Source organism: Suricata suricatta, chromosome 3 (assembly GCF_006229205.1).
Source record: "Suricata suricatta isolate VVHF042 chromosome 3, meerkat_22Aug2017_6uvM2_HiC, whole genome shotgun sequence".
NCBI classification, from domain to species: Eukaryota; Metazoa; Chordata; class Mammalia; order Carnivora; family Herpestidae; genus Suricata; species Suricata suricatta.
The window spans coordinates 140724196-140748791 of NC_043702.1; the positions used below are offsets into that span (position 1 = coordinate 140724196).

Here is a 24596-nt window from a genome sequence, read left to right on the forward strand (position 1 = left end):
GGCTTATGACTGTCACCTCAATTTTCAGAACTTTAGGAACCCATCTGTATATGGAATGAACAGTTCTTCTCTCCCTGTTGAGTAGAGATGGAGAGAGAAATAGAAATGCCTATTTAAGTATTTAGCAGGAAGACTACCCCAAAAGTGACTTTACTTTTTTTTTTTTGATAGGCAATTTTCAATGTGTCCAAGTAAAAGAAAAGCTGTACCAATTAGGGGTTGCTCCATTGAGGATAATGGGAGCCATGCATCTCACCACCTGAGAAGGGAGTTACAGCTACGGAAAAGGAGAACACCAGAAGGCGTGCATGGTGTCAGAAGTGTGATGTGAATTCATGGTTTCAATACATGGAAATAGAAGTAAGTTCAGATGCTTTGTGTATATACATGTCCACAATGATAGTAATGGGTTATAACCCACTGAATAGATGAAACTACAAGCCCATACTGACATAAATTAACAAATAAGTGGAAGAGAGTAACTCTATACTGGAAAAGCCTGGCAAACAGTGCCTTAAACAAGTGGCCAGTTAGAGGGTCACACGGCTGGCTCACTCAGGAGAGTGTGTGCCTCTTGATCTTGGGGTTGTAGGTTCGAGCCCCACACTGGATGTAGACATTACTTAAAAATTTTAAAAAGCAATTTAAAAAATACAAAAGAAAACCAAGTCAGTTAGCATCGTCACTGACGGGGCACGCACTGTGTGCCACCTGGTGAGACGCGGTGAGGACACGTCAGCGCTTCAGGGCTCCTGCCAATGGCGCATCAACTAAACCTGATCAAAGGGAAACAATATCCAAAATAATAACCAGCCTGTAATCTTCAAAAATGTCAAGGTCAAGAAAGCCAGCAAAAAGCTAGGGTACTCTTCCAGAATAAGGGACACTACAGAAATACGACAATTAAAGGCAACATGTGATTCTGAACTGTACAGGACATTACGGGCCACCTGGCAAAACCTGAATGGTGGCCAAGGGTTAGATGGCAATTAGTATTAATGGTGGTTTCCTGATTTGCTATTTGTTTCCTGGTCACACGGAAAAATGTCCATTTATAGGAAAAACACTAAATTCAGGGATAATTTTTCCAAACGATAGGCCCATCAAGTTGGCAACTTATTCTCAGATGGCTTAGGTTCAGTACTGCAATTTTTCTGGGAATATTTCAAAATAAAAATGTTTTTAGCAGTGCACTTCCTTTTCATCTGTTATAGGAACTGAAAAAAGGGCCACAATAATAATGAAAACAGTGACATGAAGATAGATGTCAGAACAGCAAGAGCTTCAGAAAAATTATTTCTCGAAACAGAGTAAAGATTAATGTTATTTTAAATAACATGATTTTAAGTGTATATTTTAAAACATACTATTGTGAGTTAAAAAAATCAGTGAATGTATTCTTCTAGGCTGAATGAAAATAGAATATTTAAGAGTTTTAAAAAGCTTGGCTGAGGAAAAATAATAGTTTTGCAAAACATGTGTGATCCAAAATTACGACGATATTCAGCAGCAAGAAGTATTCCAATTTCTCATAACCAGTGCTCACAAGCAATGACACGTTCGCATCAAACAGAAAGAGGCGAATCTGAAAGAATTTACCAAGTGTAATAAATTAGAGAATAAAATAACAGTAGAAGAATTGATGGCTTACAAAAAGTCTCACAAGTAGAATTTTTTCCTTCTATCAACCTTGCAGAATTCTATTAGCCCCCTGCTGATCTCTGAAAGAGGCACCCCAAATTTGGTTCACATGTAACTTTTCAGGGACGCGTGTCCTGAAAAGAAGGAAGTACCCAGATGGCGCTGCCCGGTGTCCCTTCCTGTAGCTGTCCTTCCCTTGCATAAGTGATCAGAATTGGGTCCACGTGGCACAGAATCAAGCATCAGGTGTCAGGCCAATGCCGTTTCCTGTCCAACGAGTTCTCATCTTTCTCCAGTAATAAAGAGGTGGACGTTCTTCTTGGACTGCAGCATCTGCGCGGCCCGCTCCACACCAACCACAGCAGCCAACCTCTGGGCATCGAACTTGGAGTAGAGGACAGTGCAAGTCCAGGTGGCTTCCTCGCCTCTGCTCGTGGCTCTCAGCATGTTACAGACTTCACTGTAGAAGTGCGGATATGTTGGCAGTTCATAGAAAATCAGGTTCCTGATCCCTTTTATGGTGTACCTATTAGAAGGGGAAAGAGAGGCTAGATCTATTGGAGAAAATCTGTGGAAAAGCTACATAAGAATTCAACAGGGGTGCAGCTCGCTCCTGCTGCTCCATGCTCCAGGAGGAAGATAACGGCCCACCACCCAACAAACCAAAGATTATTTTGAGTTGGAAGGGCTTATTCTGTGACAACATATTTGAATTCCTAATGTTTGGCTTAAGATAGAGATAAAATAAATTTGCATTTCTTGAGCCTACTCTGGGCGTTCCAAGTTAGGGAAAGAAAGAACAGTAGACTAGGATTAAAGATCTATCACAGAAAAATTTAAAAGTAAACAGTTACAACTCAACGCTATCCTTATTATAATCAGGCAAAACAGAATGTTCTAAAACGGCAGTGAGGCCGGACCCAATACGTAAAATGAACCGCATGATCTGTAAAGGCCTTTGTATCAGTCTTTTCCTGTCACTCTGCAGACAAGCTAACTCCACGGCAGATGTCCCATGTTCGCCCACATACAAAATCCTGCCTGAGGACCCATCAGGCATTACGGAAAAGCAATTAGTTTCAACAGCTCATGCACTTCCTTCCTTGCTGCAGTGCTGCACACAGTGGTGGGGAACAGGGCGGGGGGAGGTGCGGACCCTAGGGACTAACCGTATGGTTTGGGTCTAGGTCAATTATTCCCTCTAGGGCCCCATCACAAAAGATTTTATAGCTGACAAGGTTCTGATTTTTCCTGCTAAAGCCCTCTCATACGCTGCTGCTATTAGACTCACTTGGGAATTTTACCTATTTTATTCACAGAGGATGCACTTTCCTTGTCTTCTTATCCCACGGATCGTCCTGATCTCCCTGGAGACCAGTCTTCCAAACAGTAACTGCAATCCACTACTTAGTTCCCTTTTCAGCACTGCCACCATAAAGAAGGAATTCCAACGGCTAATGAACCGGAGTACACTGTTCTACCTCACTAGTTATCAAAACAAACAAAAGCAAACACTAAGTTCCACTTCTGCTTTGTAGGTAAAACACTCAAGAGAGCCCTGCTTCCACACTAACCAGAAAAAACCAGATAGCCAACGTTCCTTTTCTTGAGCCTAGACAGCGTGTGTCACCCCCCGTGAACCGATTCAATGGTGTCCTGGAGGTGTATGTTTAATAGCTGGTTCTCAGTGGGGAAGAGAGGGTTGCTAGTTTGAAGCAATTGCCAATTTCTGTTGTGTAAATACTCCCACCATGGCCAACTGCAAGCTACCAATGTTATGTTGCTAAACTTGGGAATTGGGAAGAGATGGGCAACCAGATCTCATGAGCCAGCCCACCACTGACTGAATTCCAGAGCGACAAACCCCTCTGAGGAGAGACAGGATATGTGATCGACCTCACTCCTGGCAGAGCACAGGAGGAAGAGGGCAGCTGTCATGAAAATGGGTAACAAGAAAACAGCTGTACAAATTCTTAAAGGGCAAAGGTAGGCCTGTGTGACAGTTCAGAATCCCTGGGATTGGTGGACACTCCATTAGCTCACATCCGTTCTCTTCCCCAGACCTCCACTGGGGGTCCTGGAGAAAAAGGTGGGAGGCAAGGCAGGAGACTTGAGAGAGACTCCTTGGTGCAGACATGAAACCTCACTTCCAAAACCCATATCTATATGAAGTAAAAGTGTGAAACTGCTGAGAGAGGGGCAAAGGTCAAGTGTTGGGGCTGGGGCATTAAAGCCCCACCCCAGGCTTCACCACAAGACTTACACCCGGTGAAAAGCAAAAGCAGACTGTCCGTGGGGAAACAGCACAAAATCCATTCAGCCCAACATCCTACAGACATAAGCACAGGTCCGCCACCACTGTGGGAGAAGCAGGAAGCTCTTTCTTATGAAGATCCCTTACAGACTCAAGGTAGGGTTGGCGGCCATGGAGTGCACTGCAGGAATGCTGGCCAGGCCCCAGTTCCACACCCCGGGATGAACAGGGCCCGCCTCACACCGAGCCCGGGATGAACAGGCCCCAGCTCCACAGCCCAGGATGAACAGGGCCCGCCTCACACTGAGCCCGGGACGAACAGGGCCTGCCTCACACCGAGCCTGGGATGAACAGGGCCTGCTTCACACCAAGCCCCACTGAGAGAACCCCAACCCCACCGCGAGCCGTGCAGGGAATAACAAGCAAGAGCAGCCTGCTGCTGCAGAGGGGGATGGGTCCCTCGACAAGATACAGTGGAAAGTATACAATATCCTCTATGTAGAGTTCTTACTGAAAGAGGTTTAATCTAGTCAGTGATTCTGAACTTCACTGCACAATGTATCACCTGTCTGTCTGTGTGCTTGAAATACCTATGCTTCGTCCCATCTGCAGACACAGGGATTTAATTGGCACTGGGGTCTGCCCTGGATATCTGGGTCTTTAAAAGCTCCGCAAGGGGATTCTAATGTACAGCAAAGTCTGGGAACCACTGGTCTAAATAATTAAAAAAATCAATTACACAATCCAGACTTTGGGACATTCTACAGGAAACTGGATTGGACTCTTAAAAAAATGTCAAAGGAAAAAAAGCAAGAGAATTATTTGAGATCAAGGTTTCTTAAGCGCCACACTACTGACCTATTGAACCCAATAGTTCTTTGTTATGAGGCTAAGCTCTGAACTCTAGGGCATCCAGAAGCATCCTGGCCTCGATGCACTAGAAGCACTAGTCCAGTTCTGACAACCAAAAATGTCTCCAGGAAGAAAACTGCCCCCAGCTGAGAACTACTAAGATAGACTAAAGAAACACTAACCGAATGTACTGTATGATCCTTAACTGAATCCTGGCTTATTGGGTGAAACAGCTATAATGATCATCATAGGGACAACAAGGAAAATTTGAATAAAGACTATATATCAGACAACATTACTATAACAATATCAAGTGGTATGATAATGGTATTGTAGTCAGATAAAATACTATTCTTGTTTTTAGGAACTATATGCTGAAAGATTTAGGAGTTCAATGCCAGGAAGCCCCTATACTTATTTATAAATGGTTCAGAAAGGAAAAATAAGATGTGAATGGACAAAGAGAAGGAAAGCCAGAGAACAGGGGTGCATACAAATGTGACAAAATGCTAACAGCTGGTGAAGTCCAAGCAAAAGGAGGTACAGATGTTCACTATTACAGTCTTACAATTGCCTGTGAAATGAAATCTTTCCAAATAAAAAGCTGGGGGAAGGGAGGACATAATAGAGCTTTATATGCCAACTTAAAAATGCACCCATGATATACACATACACATGCCAAAGTGTTAACACATTAAAATTCTTTTTCAATAAGCACATAAAACACATAAAAGAAAAAACATCCCAACAAGTACAGTATAATCCCAATTTAGTTAAAAAAAAAAATGCACGGTGTGCACATCTGTACATGTGCACATATTTCTCACATAAAAAAAAGAAAGATACACCAAAATGGGTATTAATATCAGGGCACTGAGATTCCATTTTTTCTTTTAACCTAGATTTTCCAAGTTCTTTACGATAATTGTATAACACTCTCAGAATCACAGTACTTATGAAATAAAACAACAAAACCAATTCCAGTAAGTGTTGTATATAAAAACCAAGAAAATCTTTCACAGTTTCCATCTCCCACAATAGACGAGGTAGCTCCTGGAAATCGGGACCGTGGTGAGGGCCCCTTGAGAGGGACAGTTACTGTCGATTCTCCGTAATCTCCAGCATCCCTTCCCCTACCTTCTTCCTCCCTTGGTACAGGTACTGGGTCTTCAGTGACCCCTAGAAATATGACAGAATGGCTGAATAGGAACTTAAACTAAGGGCACAGGACATTCCAGATGTCTACCTCACCTGCCAACTGCAAAATGAGGCCCCCACGGCTGATCCGAAAGGTTGCCTCCTCCACGTTGTCTATAAAAATGGTCTTCTTCCAGAACCGGGGACTCTCAGGCGCTGGGGGTACTCAGAAATACCCCAGCATGCCTGGGTGGCTCAGTCGGTCAAGGGTCTGACTCCAGCTCAAGTCATGACCTCATGGTTCATGAGTTTGAGCCCCGTGTCAGGCCCTATGCTGACAGCTTGGAGCCTGGAGCCTGCTTTGGATTCTGTGTCTCCTTCAATCTCTTTGCCCCTGCCATCTCTCTCTGCCTTATTCCTGCTCATGTTCTATTTCTCCCAAAAATAAACATAAAAAAAAAAAGAAGACATAAGAAATACCCCAGCAGCCTTTTCCAACCCCATAACTCCCACCTCCAGAGTCTTCTGACTGTGCCCTGGTTAAGAATTCTCCCTGCTGTGGCAACTGAGGGATAAAGCTCACGGACAGGGTTGTGAAGCATGCCATCCTCAGGCAGGCCATCATGACCGAAGGCCTGTCCAATCCTAAGATTCAGCTGGTTTCATCCTCCGATCCCCACAATTAATGAATCATCTTCTGGTTGAAAATGTTCTGCTAGCTCACAAAAGAGCACTGATATTTCTAATACTGCCTACTTCCACAGAGAATAGAAATACAGAACTTCAGAGCTGAATACTAAAGCCTAACTTATATGTACCAAGGTCAAATCAAATCACAAAGGCATTGCAGATAAAAGCACCCATCATCACTTTGGTGGCCTTTCAAGCAAAAATATCTAGAGTTGGAAACTTTGAGAAAATTAGCAGTCGCAGAACACTGACGCACGTTATTTCTACTCATTTTCAGTGCAGGCCAGGATATGCCATGAACCTGGTCCAGGGTACAGAGCAAGTGGTACACGCTTGGTTTGTCTTTGTAGTGATTCGGGAGCAACACAGTTTGGTACGTACAGTGCTGTCAGCCGGCGGACTGTGCTGCCTGCTGAAGACATCATGCACTCTCCTTGCAAAGCTGCTATTTGAGAGCAGTCTCCGCCCTGCTTAATTCATACTTGCTATAGACCATCGCACTGGGAAATTTCCCAATTCATCCACTTCACTTAAAAGGCTTGCTTTCACGTGTCAAGCTGATAGAAAACTAAGGGCTCTTAAGACCTGCTGAGTGCAAACTCCCCCAAAATATCACTTTCCAACATGAATGAAAACAACAACTTACTGGAACAAAGCAAATAAAGATGCCAAAATTCATCAGCACTCTTTGGTCAGAGTCCTAAGTGGGTGCCCAAGAATGGAGCCTGGGGAACACAAATGTAGCCATTTCTCCTCTCTCCACTCACAGATCACCTAGTCAGCAAACACCCAAAGAGGTCATGTCAGGTCAGCTCAGCCCTGGTGGGCTGCTAGAGTTCTCCATCCCCATCTTGGTAACAAGAACATGCCTGGGGAGCACATTCTAACATCAGCACAAACTAAAAGGCAAAGCAACGCCAATGTGCATCATCAAATATGCTCCAAAGCCTAGATTTCTGGAGTATGTGTTTGCAGCTCCCTAAGAAAAAGTCCCTCAGTCGTGTATGTGACTGAGAAGTAATAAAACAGTAAAGGCAAAACATAATCAGGAAAGAAGAGATAATAGGATGCAATTTTCTCTCTACAGATAAGGGTTTAAAAAGAGCTTTTCATTTGGCAGCAGACGTGGCAAAACAATAAAATACCTGACTTCTGGGGGCATAAGAGGTTGCAAATAGTAATAAAAAGTGAAATATTACTAACGCTAATTAGAATTTTTGAAAAAAGGCCAGTCAAGGGGCAGCTGGGTGGCTCAGTCAGTTAACTGTCTATCTCACAGGTCAGGCCAGGTCATGATCTCGTGGTTTGTGAGTTCGAGCTCCATGTTGGGCTCTGTGCACAGACCAGAGCTTGGAGCCTAGTTCAGATTCTGTGTCTCCCTCTAACTGCCCCTCACCCATCACCTCTCAAAAATAAGTAAACATCAAAAAAAAATTTTTTAAAGGTCCAACTTGTTTTGTCAAAATCACATAGTGGGGAAGCAAAGCAAATTCTGAAATCATTAAATATGCCACTGTAAGCCCCTCACTTTTTGCCTCCTGCAAACAAGGGGTCTTGGTCTTCTCAGATGCCCTCAGTCCTAGTCTTCTTGGTCAGGAAGTGTGTGTGTACCCCTTGAAGACACACTGGAACTTTCTGAACACTGACCTTGTGCTCCGCCTCCACCTCCTAGACCACACAACCCCTGATGTCTGTGCTCCACAGCAGGGTCTTCTCCTTCTGAGAGTCACTTCAGTTGTGCTATCTAGACTCGTTCACCTCAGCCATGTCCTTCCTGAGGTGTAAGACCACAGCTACAGGAAGTACCCCAAGTGTGGACCCACTCGAGATCCACATGCTGATTATACTGTAGTCACTCATTTGTTTCTATGTTTTCCAACAATGCCCATTTGGGGAGGAAGTCAGCCAACCAACCAAGAAGAGCCGGTCCAGTTCCAAAACTTTCTGGCTCCTCTACAAAAGGTGGACTGAAGAGGACCTTACAGCACCGCAAAGCCTGTCATGCACTCAGAAGTAGGCCCTGATCTGCACCGCATTTTCTCTTCCTGAGAGGACACTCAAAACCTGGCGCCACTTTACCTTTTGTAGAAATGGAAGCGCTCTGTGAGGAGCAAAAACTGCTTCTCTCCTTGAAGGAAGAAGTGTCTGGCCCTGGAGACCCCAGACTTCGGGGTGTACTCGCAGATGTGAGTGAAGTTCAGTTCTTCCTTCTTGAAGTAATTTCGGAGACGCACAAAGTCAAAGTAAGAGGGGACATAGATGAACGTGTGAGACATGACTGCGTCACGATACTGAGGCAAAATCTTGTTCACAAAAAAGTTAAACCTGATTTGGAAAAGCAAAGGAAAAAGTCAATGATCTAGAGATTAGCCCTCAGTGTCATCACTAACTGCATTACCCTGGGCAAGTCACAATCTCCTTCTACTTTCCCCCAAAAGGCCAAGATGGCTTACCTCATCACAAAGAGATTATATAAGGATAAAAAAATTAAGTGCTAACACTATTCATCATAACAAATAGATGTGATGCCAGTATATCTTAGGGAGTTATTCTAGAAGTACATACGCACATCACTCATTCATGCATGCATTCGTTCTGTTGTCAATCAACAAGTCATCACTGAACAACTCCCATGAGTCCCCTGACCAACACAATGAGGAAACAGGGAAAACACAGAGAGAATTAAACACATGGAACCTTGAGGTTTGCATGAAGCAAAAGGTGAAGGGCTTAGAGTTGAATATTTAAAGGTTTCAGGGTTTGCTTCTGGGCATTAATTCTTGCCCTGAAGGGTTTAAAATTAAGCAGTAATGTAGTTAGGAAATGCTCCAATCTCTTGGGAAGGCTCCTGATCTATCGTACTGATGTTCCCAACCAGCTGGGGAACTGGGACAAGGCACTGTTCCTCTCTGGGCTTCAGTTTCCTCTTCTGTTGATGACTGGGTTCAATTATCTCATCTCATTTGGTAAATGGTAATCAGTAAAATCAACATACAGCCCAATTCTAAATTTATATGTCAAAGCCAAATCCCTCTCTCTGACCCCCAAGTGTCCAATGGGACCAGGAAGCGATAGGTACCTGTCATCAATCACTGAAGCTAGGTTTTCAGCTTCCATCCTCTGGAAGACATGTGGAAGCTGCACCAGGACATGGCTGATGGAGCCTGTCACTGGGACATTCCTCACAGCCACCTGTCAGGAGTCAATGAGAGCGTCAGAAGGCCAGCCATGCCCACTGCTGACCAAATGCCATCTTCTCCTTATGCCTCATGACCCAAACAGTACACAGTGCTTCATAAAGACCCAGAGAAACAAGGAGAGAGCCTACCTGGCCTTGCAGATTGACACAGTATTTGTTGAATATGGAGTTGATCTGGGCATCTTGCAGGGCCCCAAAAAGCAGTGTCTGGCGATAATACTTGGACCAATTATTGAGGCTCCACATCCTCACTCGAGAGAAGTCCACCCCATGTGAATCCAATGGCAGTAGGTTCATGTGGTTCATCAAATGCTTTGAACAGAAAGAACACTACCATTAATTTTTATCCTGGATGTACCTGTTGGGCACTGCTAAGCATTTTATAAACCCCATGGGGTATATACAATCAACTTCCAAATTACACCAGGAAAATCAAGGCTCAGATGGTGTGAATTGCCCAGTTAGGCGAACACTGCCAACAGGAAGGTAAGCTAAAACTGGTTACCTCTTGGATCTTTCAGAAAAGGTCAAATAGTACCTATACGAATACTCCTTTAAAAGGAACTTCAGAAATGCTACCCTCGTCACTCTATGGGTTCTTCAGTCCCAGACTTGGATAAGAAAAGAAATGACATAGAAAACAGAGCTGTTGTTCTTTAATGACATAGTCCTCAAAATTAGGAGATCCCCCAAGCCACAACACCTGCTTTTCCCTCAAATTAAAAAATATGACTCAACCATCTACATGCCTTTTCTAGCTTCATTATATTTTTACCTGGAAATCTCTATTAATGGCTAACAAGTACTATAAACGTATTCCCTCCTTCATGAGTAAATGCTCCCCTTTATCCGCCCCAACCTTCCTACAAGGTGGGACTACAGAAGCGACTCTAAAAACCAAACCTATGATTCTGTGATAAGGACTGTTCCAAAGTAAACAAGGGACAACACTGCAGAGTATGTGGGGAATGAGGAAAAAATGACAGCGTAAGTTACAGTAGGAAGATAAAAACCTCTGTAAAACAAGATCACACGTTAAGAAATCCTGAGCAATGTTTCCCATTTCCTCTGAAGGCCAAACAAGAAATAATGATCATAAATAGTAGGAAGAATTATGTTAGGTAAAGACGTTCCTGGTTATAAGGAACGAACTTACCAACCAGTCACACTGAAACGGTCTACTCACAGAAGTGACCTTTAAGGGAAGAAACCTTTGCTGGAGATATGAAAATACTGATAAGAATTTTTATTTCTCTGCATAATTATAGACCAATCTGTGGGCAGAAGGGGGGACAAAAAGCTTTTTCAAACTGGAAAATGTGAAACATTTCCATTTCCAAACTGAGTTCTCATTTGGACTTAAATAACACGTTAAGAATTAAACCACTGGAGTGCCTGGGTGGCTCAGTCAATCAAGTAAGTGTCTGACTTCAGCTCAGGTCATGGTCTCACCATACATGGGCTTGAGCCCCATGTCGAGCTTTGTGCTGACAGCGAGGAGCCTGCTTCGGATTCTGTCTCCTTCTCTCTCTCCCTCCCCCACTCATATGCATTCTCCCTCTCAAAAATAAATATTAAAAAAAAAAAAAGGACGTAAATCACTGAGCTTCCTCTCTCCCTAAATGTGAACTTTGTCACTCTAAATGTGAATGACCACCATTACCAGGACATGCTCCCAGTTCTGCATCAGGTAAATGTCAGCTTGATCGATGATGAGAAGCTCAACAGAAGACAAAAAGTCAAAATCTCTCTTCTTCTCTCCTTCTCCACCAATGATGGTCCTCAAGCCCAGCGGGGAGGCAATGAGGATGTCAGAGGAGTAAAAGGGGGCATAGAGTCGGATGCTCCTCTGGAGGATTGCCACTCCTACACAAGACAGCCAAGCGCACATCAGTTCGTTAGTTCCCACCACACCATCAGCTTCTGCCCTCTGATGCACGTTGTACTTCACATATTTCCCCTTAGTACATAAAACAACTTGTTTTACTTACTAAAATAATAATCCTCCTTCCCTGAGTTTATGGTCCCATCTAGTTCCTGGTCTTTTCCTTTAGGGCCAAACTTCCCCAGAGGATGGTCTCCACTTAGAACCCTCCCTTTCATTCCTCGATGCATTGCAATCTGGCTCGATTCTCAGCACTCCACTGAAATGACTCTTGCCAAGGTCATCAATTCAATGACATTTTGTTTCTTGCCACAATTGCATACAGCAGCATACTGAACACATCTTCCTTCTCATGTTCTTTTCCTCACTAGTGGTACCCACTTCTTTAACACTTACTTCTGTTTCTATACCTGACCTGGCCCGTATCTATCCTTCCAGATCCAAACAACTTTTGCACAAATCCCTGACTTGGCTCTAAGTTTTACTTTAACTCTACATAAGTTTATGAATAATAAATGGGTAAATTTATTCACCAACCACAACTGTAACATCACTGCCACAAAGATCTGTACTTCTAGCCCACATCTCTTTCTTGAGCTCAAAACTGATGTATCAGCAGCTTGCAGGACACTTGCACTTGTTTAAAACTACACATCAACTCTCAGGGCACCTGGGTGGCTCAGTCAGTTGAGTGACCAACTTCATTTCAGGTCATGTTCTCATGGTTTGTGGGTCTCAGCCCAGCATCAGGCTCCGGGCCAACAGCTTGGAGCCTGTCCTCTTTGGATTCTGTGTCTCCGTCTCTCTCTATGCCTCCCCCGCTCATGCTCTCTCTCAAAAATAAATAAACATTTTTTTAAAAAGTAAAACTAAACATCAACTATTGTCCCATTGCACCTAACACTACAGTCCTGCTGAAGTCTATGCAAATCTTAGGTCATGCCTGGCTTTTTCATCCTGATGCCTATGCATCAGGCTGGCATCAGTCTGTAAGATATGGGCCTCTGCACAGGTAGTTTCCTGTCTGAAATCTTCTCCTCCACACTGACCACCCCTCTTTGTAACTTTCTATAAATGGCACCTCCACCAGGAGGCCTTCCCTAACTATCCTGTCCTCTTCTGGAATACAAAAAGTGCTTTAAACACTCCCAGAACATCCACTGCATCCTCTGATTAGTACTTACCATTATCATTCTGTATTGTTTTCCCATGACACCGGATTTCCTTAGCAATAGGAATCATAACTTTTATTTTAAATCCCTAGCTTCCTAACAGTTCTTGGCACACAGTAGATGATTAATAAATGTTTGTTGAATGAGCTTATATGACTAATAAACATTTCCCCAAGAACATTACTCTATCAATATACAACCGACCAAGTATATGGGAGTTGAACTAGCAACAAGCAAACATGTAACAAGTTGGGCGGCAGTTGGTAAGTCCTGAGTAGAGACAATTCAGAGGTAGGCACTCTGCATGGCCAGCAGGAGGGAGGTCCACCATTATGCACAGACCCTCAGTTTATTCAGCCTCCCCTGAGCGACCCACTCAGCCCATGTCATTTCCAACTCCCCTGTAGCATCAACTACTAGCTATGGGTTCGCTGAGACATTTCTATTATAAATGTGCATGTGTCTCTATATAGAGCTTCAGAGATGCTCCACCCCACTAACCAAGCAAAACTCTCTCCCCTGGCAGACAGGATGTCTCAAATGCACCCTAGCCCTAGGAGATGTCCTAGGAGGACATCTCAACTCACTGTGAGGAAGCCTAATTCCAGGCTTCTAGCCTCCAGCCATGAGAACCTCACACTGTAGGTCCCTCGGGGTCTGAGTTCTGACAAGGAAGAATTACCGATCCGAAAGTGGTCATCGATGTTGCCGACAAACACAGCTTCATAATCCTCAGGCCTCTTCAGGTTGGGTGGTCTCTCCTCAGGATCAGAGCCATACTCTCCCTGAAACCTCTTTTTGTTGCTCACAATTATTTTCTTCTTGCTGTCGCCCTCGAGGAGGCTGATGAAGAGCTGGACCACCCGTAGAGCAGCTTCCCGGAAGGGCACCACGATCAGCACCTGTGGAGGAAGCCACGGCAGCCTTGGTGGGACCAGGAGAAGGACTGGCAGCTGCAGATCAGCCTGCTGAGGACACGGAGCTGAACAACCCTCTGTAGAGCGGCTCCTATCTAGACCACCCTTTTGCACAGGACCTGGCTCAGTGCTAAAGGCTGAGCACCTCTCATATCCACAGTACCATGTCCTGTGGACTCTGAGCTCATGGCCCCAGAGGAGGCAATTCTCAAACAGAATGTGGAAATACCTTTCAGGATTAAGTCAATGCCTTTAACAGCTGCCCACTAGCAAAAACCCAGTATAAACATACAAGTGGCAAGAAATGTTACTCATTTTTGTCTCCCATAGAACTTAGTGTAGTATTTTTATCCATAAGCCCCAAGGAATACATACATACATAGTAAATAATGAATTAGATGTAATAAGGAGAGAACAAATAAAGCCGGCAAGGAAAAGGATTAATGAATCAGTACGTTTCTAGAATGTTCTCCAGTACATTTTTCAGAAACGATAAAGCATTTCTGAAATAAGATCATATCTCAATGGGATATATAGGACTTAGTTTTCCAAACATTTCCAAAAATGCTTGAAGTTACAACTGTTGAGAATGAAAACAGAATATGCTTGATAAATGAGAAACTTCTAACTAGCCTTCTATAAATATCAATAACATAAACAGCCCGTCAAATCACACAATTCACCAAATTCTAAATGTGCTTCACCGTTAATCTGCCTTCTTCTCTACAACTTCATTCTTCTCTACAACTCTAAATGGAGACAGATAAATCTAAAATCCTCATGTCCAAGACTCAGATGGTTTCCCAGAAAGGGAGCCCGCACATCTGGGCAGGTGTCGTGATTCAGCCTGGGACAGTGCAGCAGTGAGGGCCCAAGACTGAAGAAGGCCAAGTTCTGTCCTAGTAGTCACACTATGTAAGTGTCCAGGCTTCGTTTTCCCCAGCTTTCAAGTAGCGGGTGGGATCAAGAAATGTCTAAGATCCACATCAGTACTTAACTCTAGAATATTATTAAACTCAGTAAAACAATCTAAATAATCTTTTTAGGTTCTTCAATATGGAGGGATATAGGCTAAGGTGGTAGAGGAAATGGACAACACAAGATGTAGCTAGCCACTTACTAAGAGTAATGTGGGCACAACTGACACACATTTCCTACCAAAGACCCCAGATCAACTGGAACTGAGGCCTATGAAGCCACATGAATGGAACCATGTTAGGCAGTCATCACTCTAGAATGGGAAAACAGGAACTTCTGTTTTCCAAGGTGTATGCATGTGTGTGGCTCAGTGAAGAGAACATCTCTGCTACTTCAGCGCCCCTGGCTCTCTTTAGCAAGAACCTATGAATCTGGGTCTCTGTCCAGCCTTCACATCCAGGGACTGGATAAAAGACTTACTGGTTCCATCCAGTTCTCACAATCACAAAGAGAATTATAATAGAGTGTCATTTGCATATGTTCAGGGTTATCTTTAAGAAAAACTATCACAGAAGTACTGTGATGGCAAGTTTCCAGTTAAATCCACAAATCCCCGCAGTTAAAAACAGTCCACTGAGCTGTTTTCTGTACTGCTCTGACACTACCTGGCCCACCTAACGTGCTCGCTCTTGGACTCACCCCAGTATTCATATCATTAAACTACCCGGGTACCTGCTAAGTGCCAGGCACCTAAATGGCAGTGCCTCGCAGCCTCCTTCTTGAGGACAAAGTTCACCTGCTGCCACTCACCTTGGGCCTCGTTAGCCCTTGGTCTCTGAAGTCATCATCATCACCCACCCCGAGTTTCTGGCTGCGGCGTCTGCTATTGTTAGCAAGCACCTGGGCATTGGCTTTGAGGACATGATTTATTACATGCAAGCAGTAGACATGGCGGATCTCCTCCCCATTCTTCAGGGCTGTCCTTTCTGGGTAGAAAAGATCCTGGTAAGAATTCATAATTAGGAAGAGCTCTTTCTGGAGGGGTGTGAAGGGGCTACTTGACGTGGGGGAACCAGAGAGGAACTGGCTGTTAGTCTTGGTCCAGGTGGATTCCAGAGGCTTCTGGAGATGAAGTGACTTTAAGTCAAGGTCCTTTGATGGTTTCAATGTTTCCAACTTCTGAAACTTGGATGAAAAGACAAGCTGGCCCAATATGGGCCACTAGGAAAGAGACACATCAAGAGCTAAGTTAGAAATGCATTATACTTAAAAAAATAAAATAAAAAAGGAATGCATTATACTGTGTTACATTCACACAATTCGTAATTTGCACAATTCTGATTTACAAGATCATTTCATTTAATCCTAACCAACAACCCTGCAAGGTAGATGCCATAATGCTCTTATTAAAATTTAGGAAAGCCGAGGTTCAGAAAGATTATATGATTCACACAAACTTTATCCAGGAGAGGAGAGAGCTGAGAGCTAGAGCCCAGGGTTTCTGACTTCCAACCTGAACTCTCCACCATGTCAGTGTATCCCAGACTACTCTGCGGAGTATGTTATAGGGAATCAAAATTCACTGCAGAAAAGAAAGGGCTCCATGGTCAGAGAACTTTGGTAAACATCACAAAAGCTAATCTTCCTCTGGGAGAGTCACAATGTATATTAGATACACAAGGTTCTGAGGAGTCCTTTGACAAGAGCTCTGTTCTACTTTATTTAACCTAATGTTTTCCAAATGTACTTGGACATGAAAAAAGAAATTTTTTTTGAGATATAGGTATTAAAATCCTAAAGTATACTTTTGTGAGTTACCAGTTTGGGAATTTTTGCCCTGTAACAAAATTGCTGATCCTGGGGGGCGTGGTGGGGACAGCGAGGGGAAAGAAATGAATGATCTCAGCAGTAAGTTCATTTATTTTTAAGTTTATTTCTTTATTTTGGGAAAGAGAGCACACATGTGTGTGATAGTGGGGCAGGAGCAAGAGAGAGCGGGGAAAGAATCCCAAGCAGGCTCTGCAGTAGATCTCACAAACTGTGAGATCATGACCTGAGCCGAAATCAAGAGTCAGACACTGAATTGACTGAGCCACCCAGGCACCAACACTGGATCTATGCACCAACGAGTAGGATGAATCTCCAGGGAATCATGCAAAGTGATTTGAGAGAGAGAGAGAGAGAGAGAGAGAGAGAGAGAGAGAGAGAGAGTGAGTGACTGCATGAACGCAAGGGAAGGGCAGAGAGAGAAGAGAGAGAATCCCGAGCAGATTCCATGCTCCCAGCACAGAGCCCCACACAGGGCTCAATCTCACAAACCATGAGATCCTGACCTGAGCCAAAATCAAGAGTCAGATGCTTAGCTGACTGAGCCACCCAGGTAACCCAGAGTTCTTTTTACATAAGACTTTTGAAAGGACAAAATTGTAAAACAGGGAACAGACAGTGATTATCAAGGATTAGGAATTGGGAGGAAGGAGGGAGGTATGGCTTTAAAAGGGCAAGCGGGAACAAGAGAGATCTTCATGGTGCTGAAAATGTTCTGCATCTTGACTTCGGTGATGGATGGGGGGACTTAACACGGTGCAGAACTAAACACACACACAAAAGAGTAGGAGCAAAAACCGGGGAAAACTGAATAAGACAGGAGAGCGTGTTCCTGTGAACTTCCTGGCCCTGATGCTATACCACAGTTTTCTCAAGACAGGGGGAAGTGGGCAAAGGGCATAAGGGAGGTCTTTAGTTGTTACAATTGCATCTATAATTATTATCTCAATAAAAATTTCAATTAAAAAAGGATGACCAGTTCTTATAAACAGCATCAGCTCCACATCTGAGTAACTTCGTTGTGAACCCACCTCACATTTCACACAAATAGCAGCAGCAGCTGCTGTTTACTCAACACTTTCTAGGTTATCAGTCAGTAAACTAAATTACTTCACTTTGAGTCAAGCATTACTGCCCCCCTCTAACAGATGAGAACAGTGAAGATCAAAAAGGTAGCCTAACTTGCTTCAGGTCACGCAGCAGCGCCTCTCAGGTGCTGCTCTAAGCCCTGGGGTACCTGCCTCCAGAGCCACTCTTCTCTGTCTTCCACACGGCAGCTCCCCTGGGCCTCTCCGGCCAGCCCTGGGTCCCTAGGCTCCCCCAACCCCTGGGTCCTGCTCTCTGGTCAAGCCATCTACCACCAGCATGTACTGCCGTTTGGGGAAGCCACCAAAACCCAAGACCACTGCTGGACTCGGAGCTTTCCTTCGTTTGTGACCGGCTGATGAAGCAACACTTACTTTTAGCTGGTGAGTAGTTTTGGGATTTGTAGCAAGAGCTTGAATTTCTTTCTCTTTCAGTTCTTTGTTCACGTGTTGGAGAAACGGATCTAATTTAGAAATCCAGAATGTCAGAAGGCTTGGAGAAAACAAGTGGTTTTTTTTGGTCTTCCCTCTAAATGACTCATCCTTTCTCCCATCTATTTCCCCCACCCTCTCTCCCAGCCCAGAAGTCTGTAACCGGTTTCTTTTCCTAAAGCATTTCTCTAATCACTTTATGTTCCAGCTCAAAACCCTTGAAGAAACTTCTCAGTCTGAAATCTGGGGCACTGCACGAGGCACACCTCCAATCTACCTCTCCAGCGTAATTTTTGACTTACGCGGCCCTCAAACTCTTCTGCCACTGTTGGATTCCTTCCTTCGATTAAAAATCCTATCCTTTCCTTCACCTCATTTCTGTATGTCCAAATACTAATGTTTAATGTTATCTCCTGACTCACAATAAATATTTCCCTAGAGCCTCCCCAGCCAGGGGCATGCAGGTTCCACCAACAGGCCATCCTCCATGCCCCGCCCTGCTCCTGCCCACCCACTGCAACGCCCGTAAGTGCCGTCTGGTCTCCTACACTGGACGGTCAGATCCCTGAGAGCACGTTCCAGGTCTGATTTGTCTTGCACTGCAGGACACACAGAAATGCTCAACACTCAACTGAGTTGAACAAATGATCCAAATGGTAGCACCTGCGCTCAGGCTTATCTTCAGTCCTCTTGAGCTGGCACCCAACCTTGTCTTCCAGTCCCATTCACTAAGAAGCAGAGAAAAGCTGGGGTGCCTGGGTGGCTGAGTCAGTTAAGTGTCTGACTCTCGATTTCAGCTCATATCATGATCTTGCAAGTTGTGAGATCTAGTGCAGAGCCTGCTTGAGACTGTTTCGACCTCTCTCTCTGCCCCTCCCCATAGGGAGGTAAGAGGGACAAAAAAGGCAGTCACGACAAACAACGAGACCAACCTGACTTGCCCGCCAGGCAAAGGCTGAGAGAGAGCAGAGACCTGCCTACATCCACCATAGGCAGGCCTTGTCCAAGGCACTGTCCCTGGGACAGAGGCATGGCCAAGAGGCTGAGAGAGACTGGAGAGACAGGATGGAGTTCTGGGCCTCTAATGGGCTCCCTGGTAATGGGGACCAATCAGGTTAGCCAGTCTTGAGTCTTACCTATCTGGAAAATTCCTGCTCCAATTACAAAGAACAAGCGAAGGGTAGAGAGATAAGTGCAAAACGTTTTTCTCCTGTCTCTTCCTTCCCTGCTTAGGGAGAAAATCAGAGGTCATCCCCTGACCCCAGCTGCGGCAATGCAGAATCTGGGGAACGGGCCTCCCCTCCTATCACTCGTAGGCTACCTGTCCTACTAAATAGCCTCCTGATTCCCAACACTGCTCAACCGCTGAAAACCACAAAATACCTTTGAGAAATATTTCTTTCCAGCTCCAGTGGAGCCGCTGGCCTGTCGTGCAGCTCACGCCAGTGACTAGAGATTTAGCGTGGTGTTTCGGCTCACAACCCTCCAGGCTAAGCTCCTGGTGAAATCACACAACACACGCTGCGCTCTGACCTTGTGACGCGTTCAGAGGACACGCGCCTCCACTTTCCTCTTCAAGAAAGTTAGTTTCCAGGCTGAAGAGGGACTCATGTTTTGCATCCGTAAACTCCTTGGGGGACTCTTGCGATGTGCTGGGTGGCCCGTCGCCACCGTGTCCCTCTGGGTCAGCAGGGTCTGCCATTTCGAGAAACATTTCATTAAGTTATTTACCCATAAACATAATTACCCCGCCGTGGACCAGTAAAATTTATTTCCTTAACCTAAATCAACCCTGATGTTCATTACTATTATTTACTTTTAGGCCAATTCAGGGGGAAGACTTAAGTTTCAAAATCAAGCCTGACTGCTGACCCCCTTCCAGCTCCAGGAATTGACTGTAAGACGGTAAGGACACTAAGATGGACATGTAAGGATGTTTAATGCAGCACCGATGATGACCAGAAATAACTCAAAAAACGGATTTCATCCTTTTCTATCAATGGAGTATTAAGTTACCACCTATCACTTACAATGAAATACTGTGTAATTAAGAAGCCAATATGGATCCATAATCTCCACAGTCACTCATGGAGAAAAGGACTATTAAAGAAAAAAAGTAAATCACAGAAGCATATGAGACCATTATACACACACACTCATGTATATGTACATACTGCTACTTCTATCCACAAAAAAGTAATCTGGAAGGTTACATAAAATGCTAAAAGTGTTCAACCCAAGGCAGTAGAGATATAGGTTAACTATACGACTCTTTTAAGTTTTAATAGTAAGTATATATTGCTTTTATTTTAAAAAAACCTCACAAACTTCGCATTTTTAAAAATCCAAAACAGGATTTTTAATAAAAAAAAAAAGCCCCCTAAGTCTGAGGCTATAAAATTTGATCCCAGTAAACCTGATGAATTAAAATACTATGAATGATGAATGACACCTCAGAAAAATACAGCTGTAACAAAAATAGGCCTTAAAACAGTGAGATATAAACAGTTACTCGGATACGCTGACAGTGAGATACCACTCCAATACAAAGTCACAAATTTCTAATACATGAGCGACACGGATGAACTGCAGAAACATGAGGAGCCTAAGCAGCCAGATCCAAAAGGGTACAGACTGTATGCTTCCACTTAAATGAATTTCTAGAACAGGCGAAACTAATCTATAGTGAAAGAAAGCAGGTCGTGGTTGCCTGATGCCAGAAGGGGGAAGCAGACTGTAAAGGGACAAGACACCTTTCAGAAGTGTTGGAAATGTTCTCAATCTTGATTTTGGTGACAATAACACAGATGTATATGTCTGTCAAACTCCTCAAGTTGTATACTTAAAATGGGTGCCCCTGACTGTGTGTAAATCACACCTCAATAAAGGTGGCTTTAAAGTTAAAAGAAAAAGTCTCCTAGAAGTCGGAGTGAGAGAACTGCTTTAACCTTTCAGGCTCAGCTGCTCTCTGCAGCCTTCCCCCACTTACTCCGGGCAGGTCTTCCGCACCCTACAACCAGCTGTCACCTACAACTCTGCTGCTCGAAAATGTTGTATTTTTATGTCTGTCTATTAAATTTGGTTTCTCTAAGGGAGGGACAATGATTTCTTTGAGACCATCACAGAAACATAATTATGTCCCCTTTCCTCTGAATCAAGAAAACTTTAACTGGGATTGATGAAGACCTGGAAATTATAAGCAAAAATATTACTTCTGCATTCTTCTGGCCAGAGGGTCCTGTGTTTTCATCGGATTCCCAAAGGTATCACTGAACCAACAAGGTCAGGAGTCTCTGCTTTGGATCCATGTGCTTTCATCCAAATCCCACGGTACAGGGCACTGTGCTCATGGGGCCGTCTGCCCTGACACAGAGGATGAGCCCACACCAGACACTTACCCTCCTGCACTTGGGCAGACTCTGCTGCTGTCCCTTCGTCCACACTGACATCACTGTCACCATCATCTGCGTCCATTTCTGCCTCATCTACAGCACTATCTTCTTCTTCTTCTTCCTCTTCCTCCTCCTCCTCCTCCTCGTCCTTCTCCTCAACATTCTTTAATGTGGCGAGTAATTTGTGGTACCCAGAAACTTGCTCTGGTTCGCTCTCCGCTTCACTTTCAGAACCTGAAGTATCTGAACTCTCTGACTAAAGGAAAAAATGGGAATGTTTGAAACAGAAACATATAATTCTTGTTTCCACCCTATGATTATTATCATCAGCCCCAAAGTATAACAGGTTCGGACTTTCATAATAAAAATTGGCTTTTCTGTAAATATGCAATCGTATCTATTCAACCAGGCCCAGCAACAAAGTTATTTTAAAAAGCTAGTCTGGCTATGATTCCAGAATCTTTTTATCTTCTTTGAACTGCTAATGTTCCACATGGGAAGAAAGCTAAAAGCAGAGCGTTAGGTTATAAGGAGAACTAATTTTTTTAAATATTATTTTTTTAATGTTTATTTATTCTTGAGAGAAAGACAGAACATGAGCAGGGGAGGGCAGAGAGAGAGGGAGAACACAGAATCCGAAGCAGGCTCCAGGCACTGAGCTGTCAGCACAGAGCCCGTGTGGGGCTCAAACCCATGAACCATGAGATCATGACCTGAGCCGAAGTTGGACGCTCAACCAACTGGGCCACCCAGGCACCCCAAGAGAACTAATCTGTGTCAGATATTTAGCACGTTGAACGGAACAAAAAGGAAAATTACAATACAACAAAAGAATTTAATGGTTTTTTTTTTGTTTTTTTTTGTTTTAGTTTGTTGTAATGAATTAGGACCTCTGTTCAGTTTGCACTGTTTGTGGCTCCTTTTATGTTAACTAAACAAGATACTCCTTAGGATTCACCAAGAGCCCTCCAGTAAACCTCCTTAACAGGTTCCAGCAGGCTAATCTCTCAGGGGAGTTTCAAACTCTGGTTACTGTATTAGTTATCCCAATGGCATTTTAACAGACGTCTGCATTCAAAACCATGCACTACTAAAACAATAGCTTACAGGGCGCCTGAGTGACTCAGTCGGTTGAGCATCTGGCTTTGGCTCAGGTCATGATCTCGAGGTTCGTGGGTTCGAGCCCCGCGTCGGGCTCTGTGCTGACAGCTAGCTCAGAGCCTGGAGCCTGCTTCGGATTCTGTATCTCCCTCTCTCTCTGACCCTCCCCTGCTCACGTTGTCTTTCTCTGTCTCCCCCTCTGACCCTCCCCTGCTCATGCTGTCTCTCTCTGTCTCCCTCTCTGACCCTCCCCTACTCACGCTGTCTCTCTCTCTCTCTCCCAAAAATAAATAAAATATTAAAAAAATAAAACAAAAGCTTATGTCTAAAATCGGAAGGAGTGGAAATGCAGCCAGACCTCATTATTATTATATATAATCTTAAAACAACCCAGAACCAACTAGTATAAAAAAAAGTATAAAGCATTACCAGTTGATAAATCTGTGGTTTTGCTTCCTTTCCGGAAACGCTGAGAAGAAACAAGTAATGTTAAACTCTACTAGCATGTAGCAATAGTAAAAAGTCTAATGATACAACTTTAGTTTTATTTTACTTTATTTTGAGAAAGAGAGAGGGAGGAGTGGGAGGGAGGGAGTTCGAGCAGGGGAGAGGGGTAGAGAGAGGGAGTCTTAAGCAGGCTCCATGCTCAGCATAGAGCCCAATGCGAGGCTGAATCCCCACGACTCGAATGGAAATTAAGAGTTGGACGCTCAACCAACTGGGCCACCCAACTGCCCGTGATGACACAATTTTAAATGAAAAGGGCAGAATATACCATTATAAATACATAGCTGTAGTCATGTAAAAACTATATATGCTCTTGGACCGGGATTATAAGAATGTAACAAATGATAATTGATAAATGAAAAGTTTAACAATGTCACAATGACAAACAGTACCTGGCTCTCATCCGAAAGAAGGATCCATTCAACAAATAAGAAACCCTTTCTAGCACATTTCTTAATTACAGTGTCCCTAACTGCTGATGAAGCGGCCCGAAGCGGAGTGAAGGGTGAGGGCTAAGATCATCACTGACAGTCTGGACACTCAAAGGAAACCACAACTACCGATACCCCGGTTTCTTCATTGTAATTGGATAAATCAGTGATGTCGAAGGGCCCAAGCAATTCTTTAAAAGCCCAAACACCAAAATCAATCTTAGAAAACCCCTAACAGTACAAAAAGCAGCCCCTCGTCCCCCTGGGGGCGTGCGGTCCCAGCATAAAGCTAAGAGCTCAACACAAGGCAGGCAGGAAGACCCACGAAGAAACCCATCTTTGGCGGGATGCAGCCGGGGAAGTGCACGAAGGGGAGGGAGGCGGGAGGGGTGCGTCCCAGGGAGACCGGCGGACCCAGCCCGGGAAAAGCCACGGACACCGCGGGCGCCGGCAGTGCCCCTCGATACCGGTCATAGAAGGGATGCTCCTCGCCGAAATCCCGAAGGTGCTTCTTCTGCTTTTTAGTCAGGGTGTTGAGCAGCTGGCTCTGGCTCCGGCGTCCGCGTTTGCCCATAGCAAAAACGTCAAGGTGGCCCACCTTCAACAGCCGCGTTTCCCACCTGGAATTTGTCTCAACTCACTCCAGCGAGGTCGCCCACGGCGCTTTACGGCGGAAGCAGGTTGCCATAAAGCAGAGCCGTTTTACGTCGCGCTTGTACGACAGGCGTTAGAACTTCCTGGTCTCGATTCCGCCCTCTAGCGAGACTCTTTGGAAGCACATGCCCGCGTGCCTATTTGTTCTCTGAGTTTTAGAACGTTGGCCGGTGGCTTGCGGCCCAGGGGTGCGGTTTGGGGCCCAGGGGTGCGTAGATGGGTGGGCGTGCTTTGTCCTTCCGTTTTGCTTGTGGGAATCCTCCCACGTAAACGTGTAGTAGCGGAGGTGGTTGAATGCCCTGACTTTATATTATGCTATAATAAAAATTCCAACCAATATAGAAGGGTGCTGGTACATCTCACTTCATTGTCACAGCAGTACACACACAAAGAGGTCCTGTTAATACGCCCGGTATTGCAGATGAGGAAACTGATGCTTAGTAAACGTTATACACACACACACAAACACTAATACTAATAATAAAATAATGATAATAATAAT

The 24596-nt window shown here is 44.3% G+C and overlaps 1 protein-coding gene across 1 annotated transcript; it reads right to left on the minus strand.

Moving 5' to 3' along the window:
- Positions 1-1586: 1586 nt before the first annotated feature.
- UTP25 (UTP25 small subunit processor component) lies at positions 1587-24115 on the minus strand. The gene is made up of 12 exons (XM_029935341.1): positions 23908-24115; positions 22932-22971; positions 21408-21657; positions 19543-19704; positions 17953-18041; positions 15476-15886; positions 13513-13732; positions 11437-11639; positions 9903-10085; positions 9654-9766; positions 8654-8899; positions 1587-2167 (listed from the first exon to the last, which is right to left on the minus strand). Exons 1-12 carry the CDS (start codon positions 24012-24014, stop codon positions 1924-1926), a joined length of 2268 nt encoding a protein of 755 aa, XP_029791201.1. The 5' UTR covers positions 24015-24115; the 3' UTR covers positions 1587-1923.
- Positions 24116-24596: the final 481 nt, after the last annotated feature.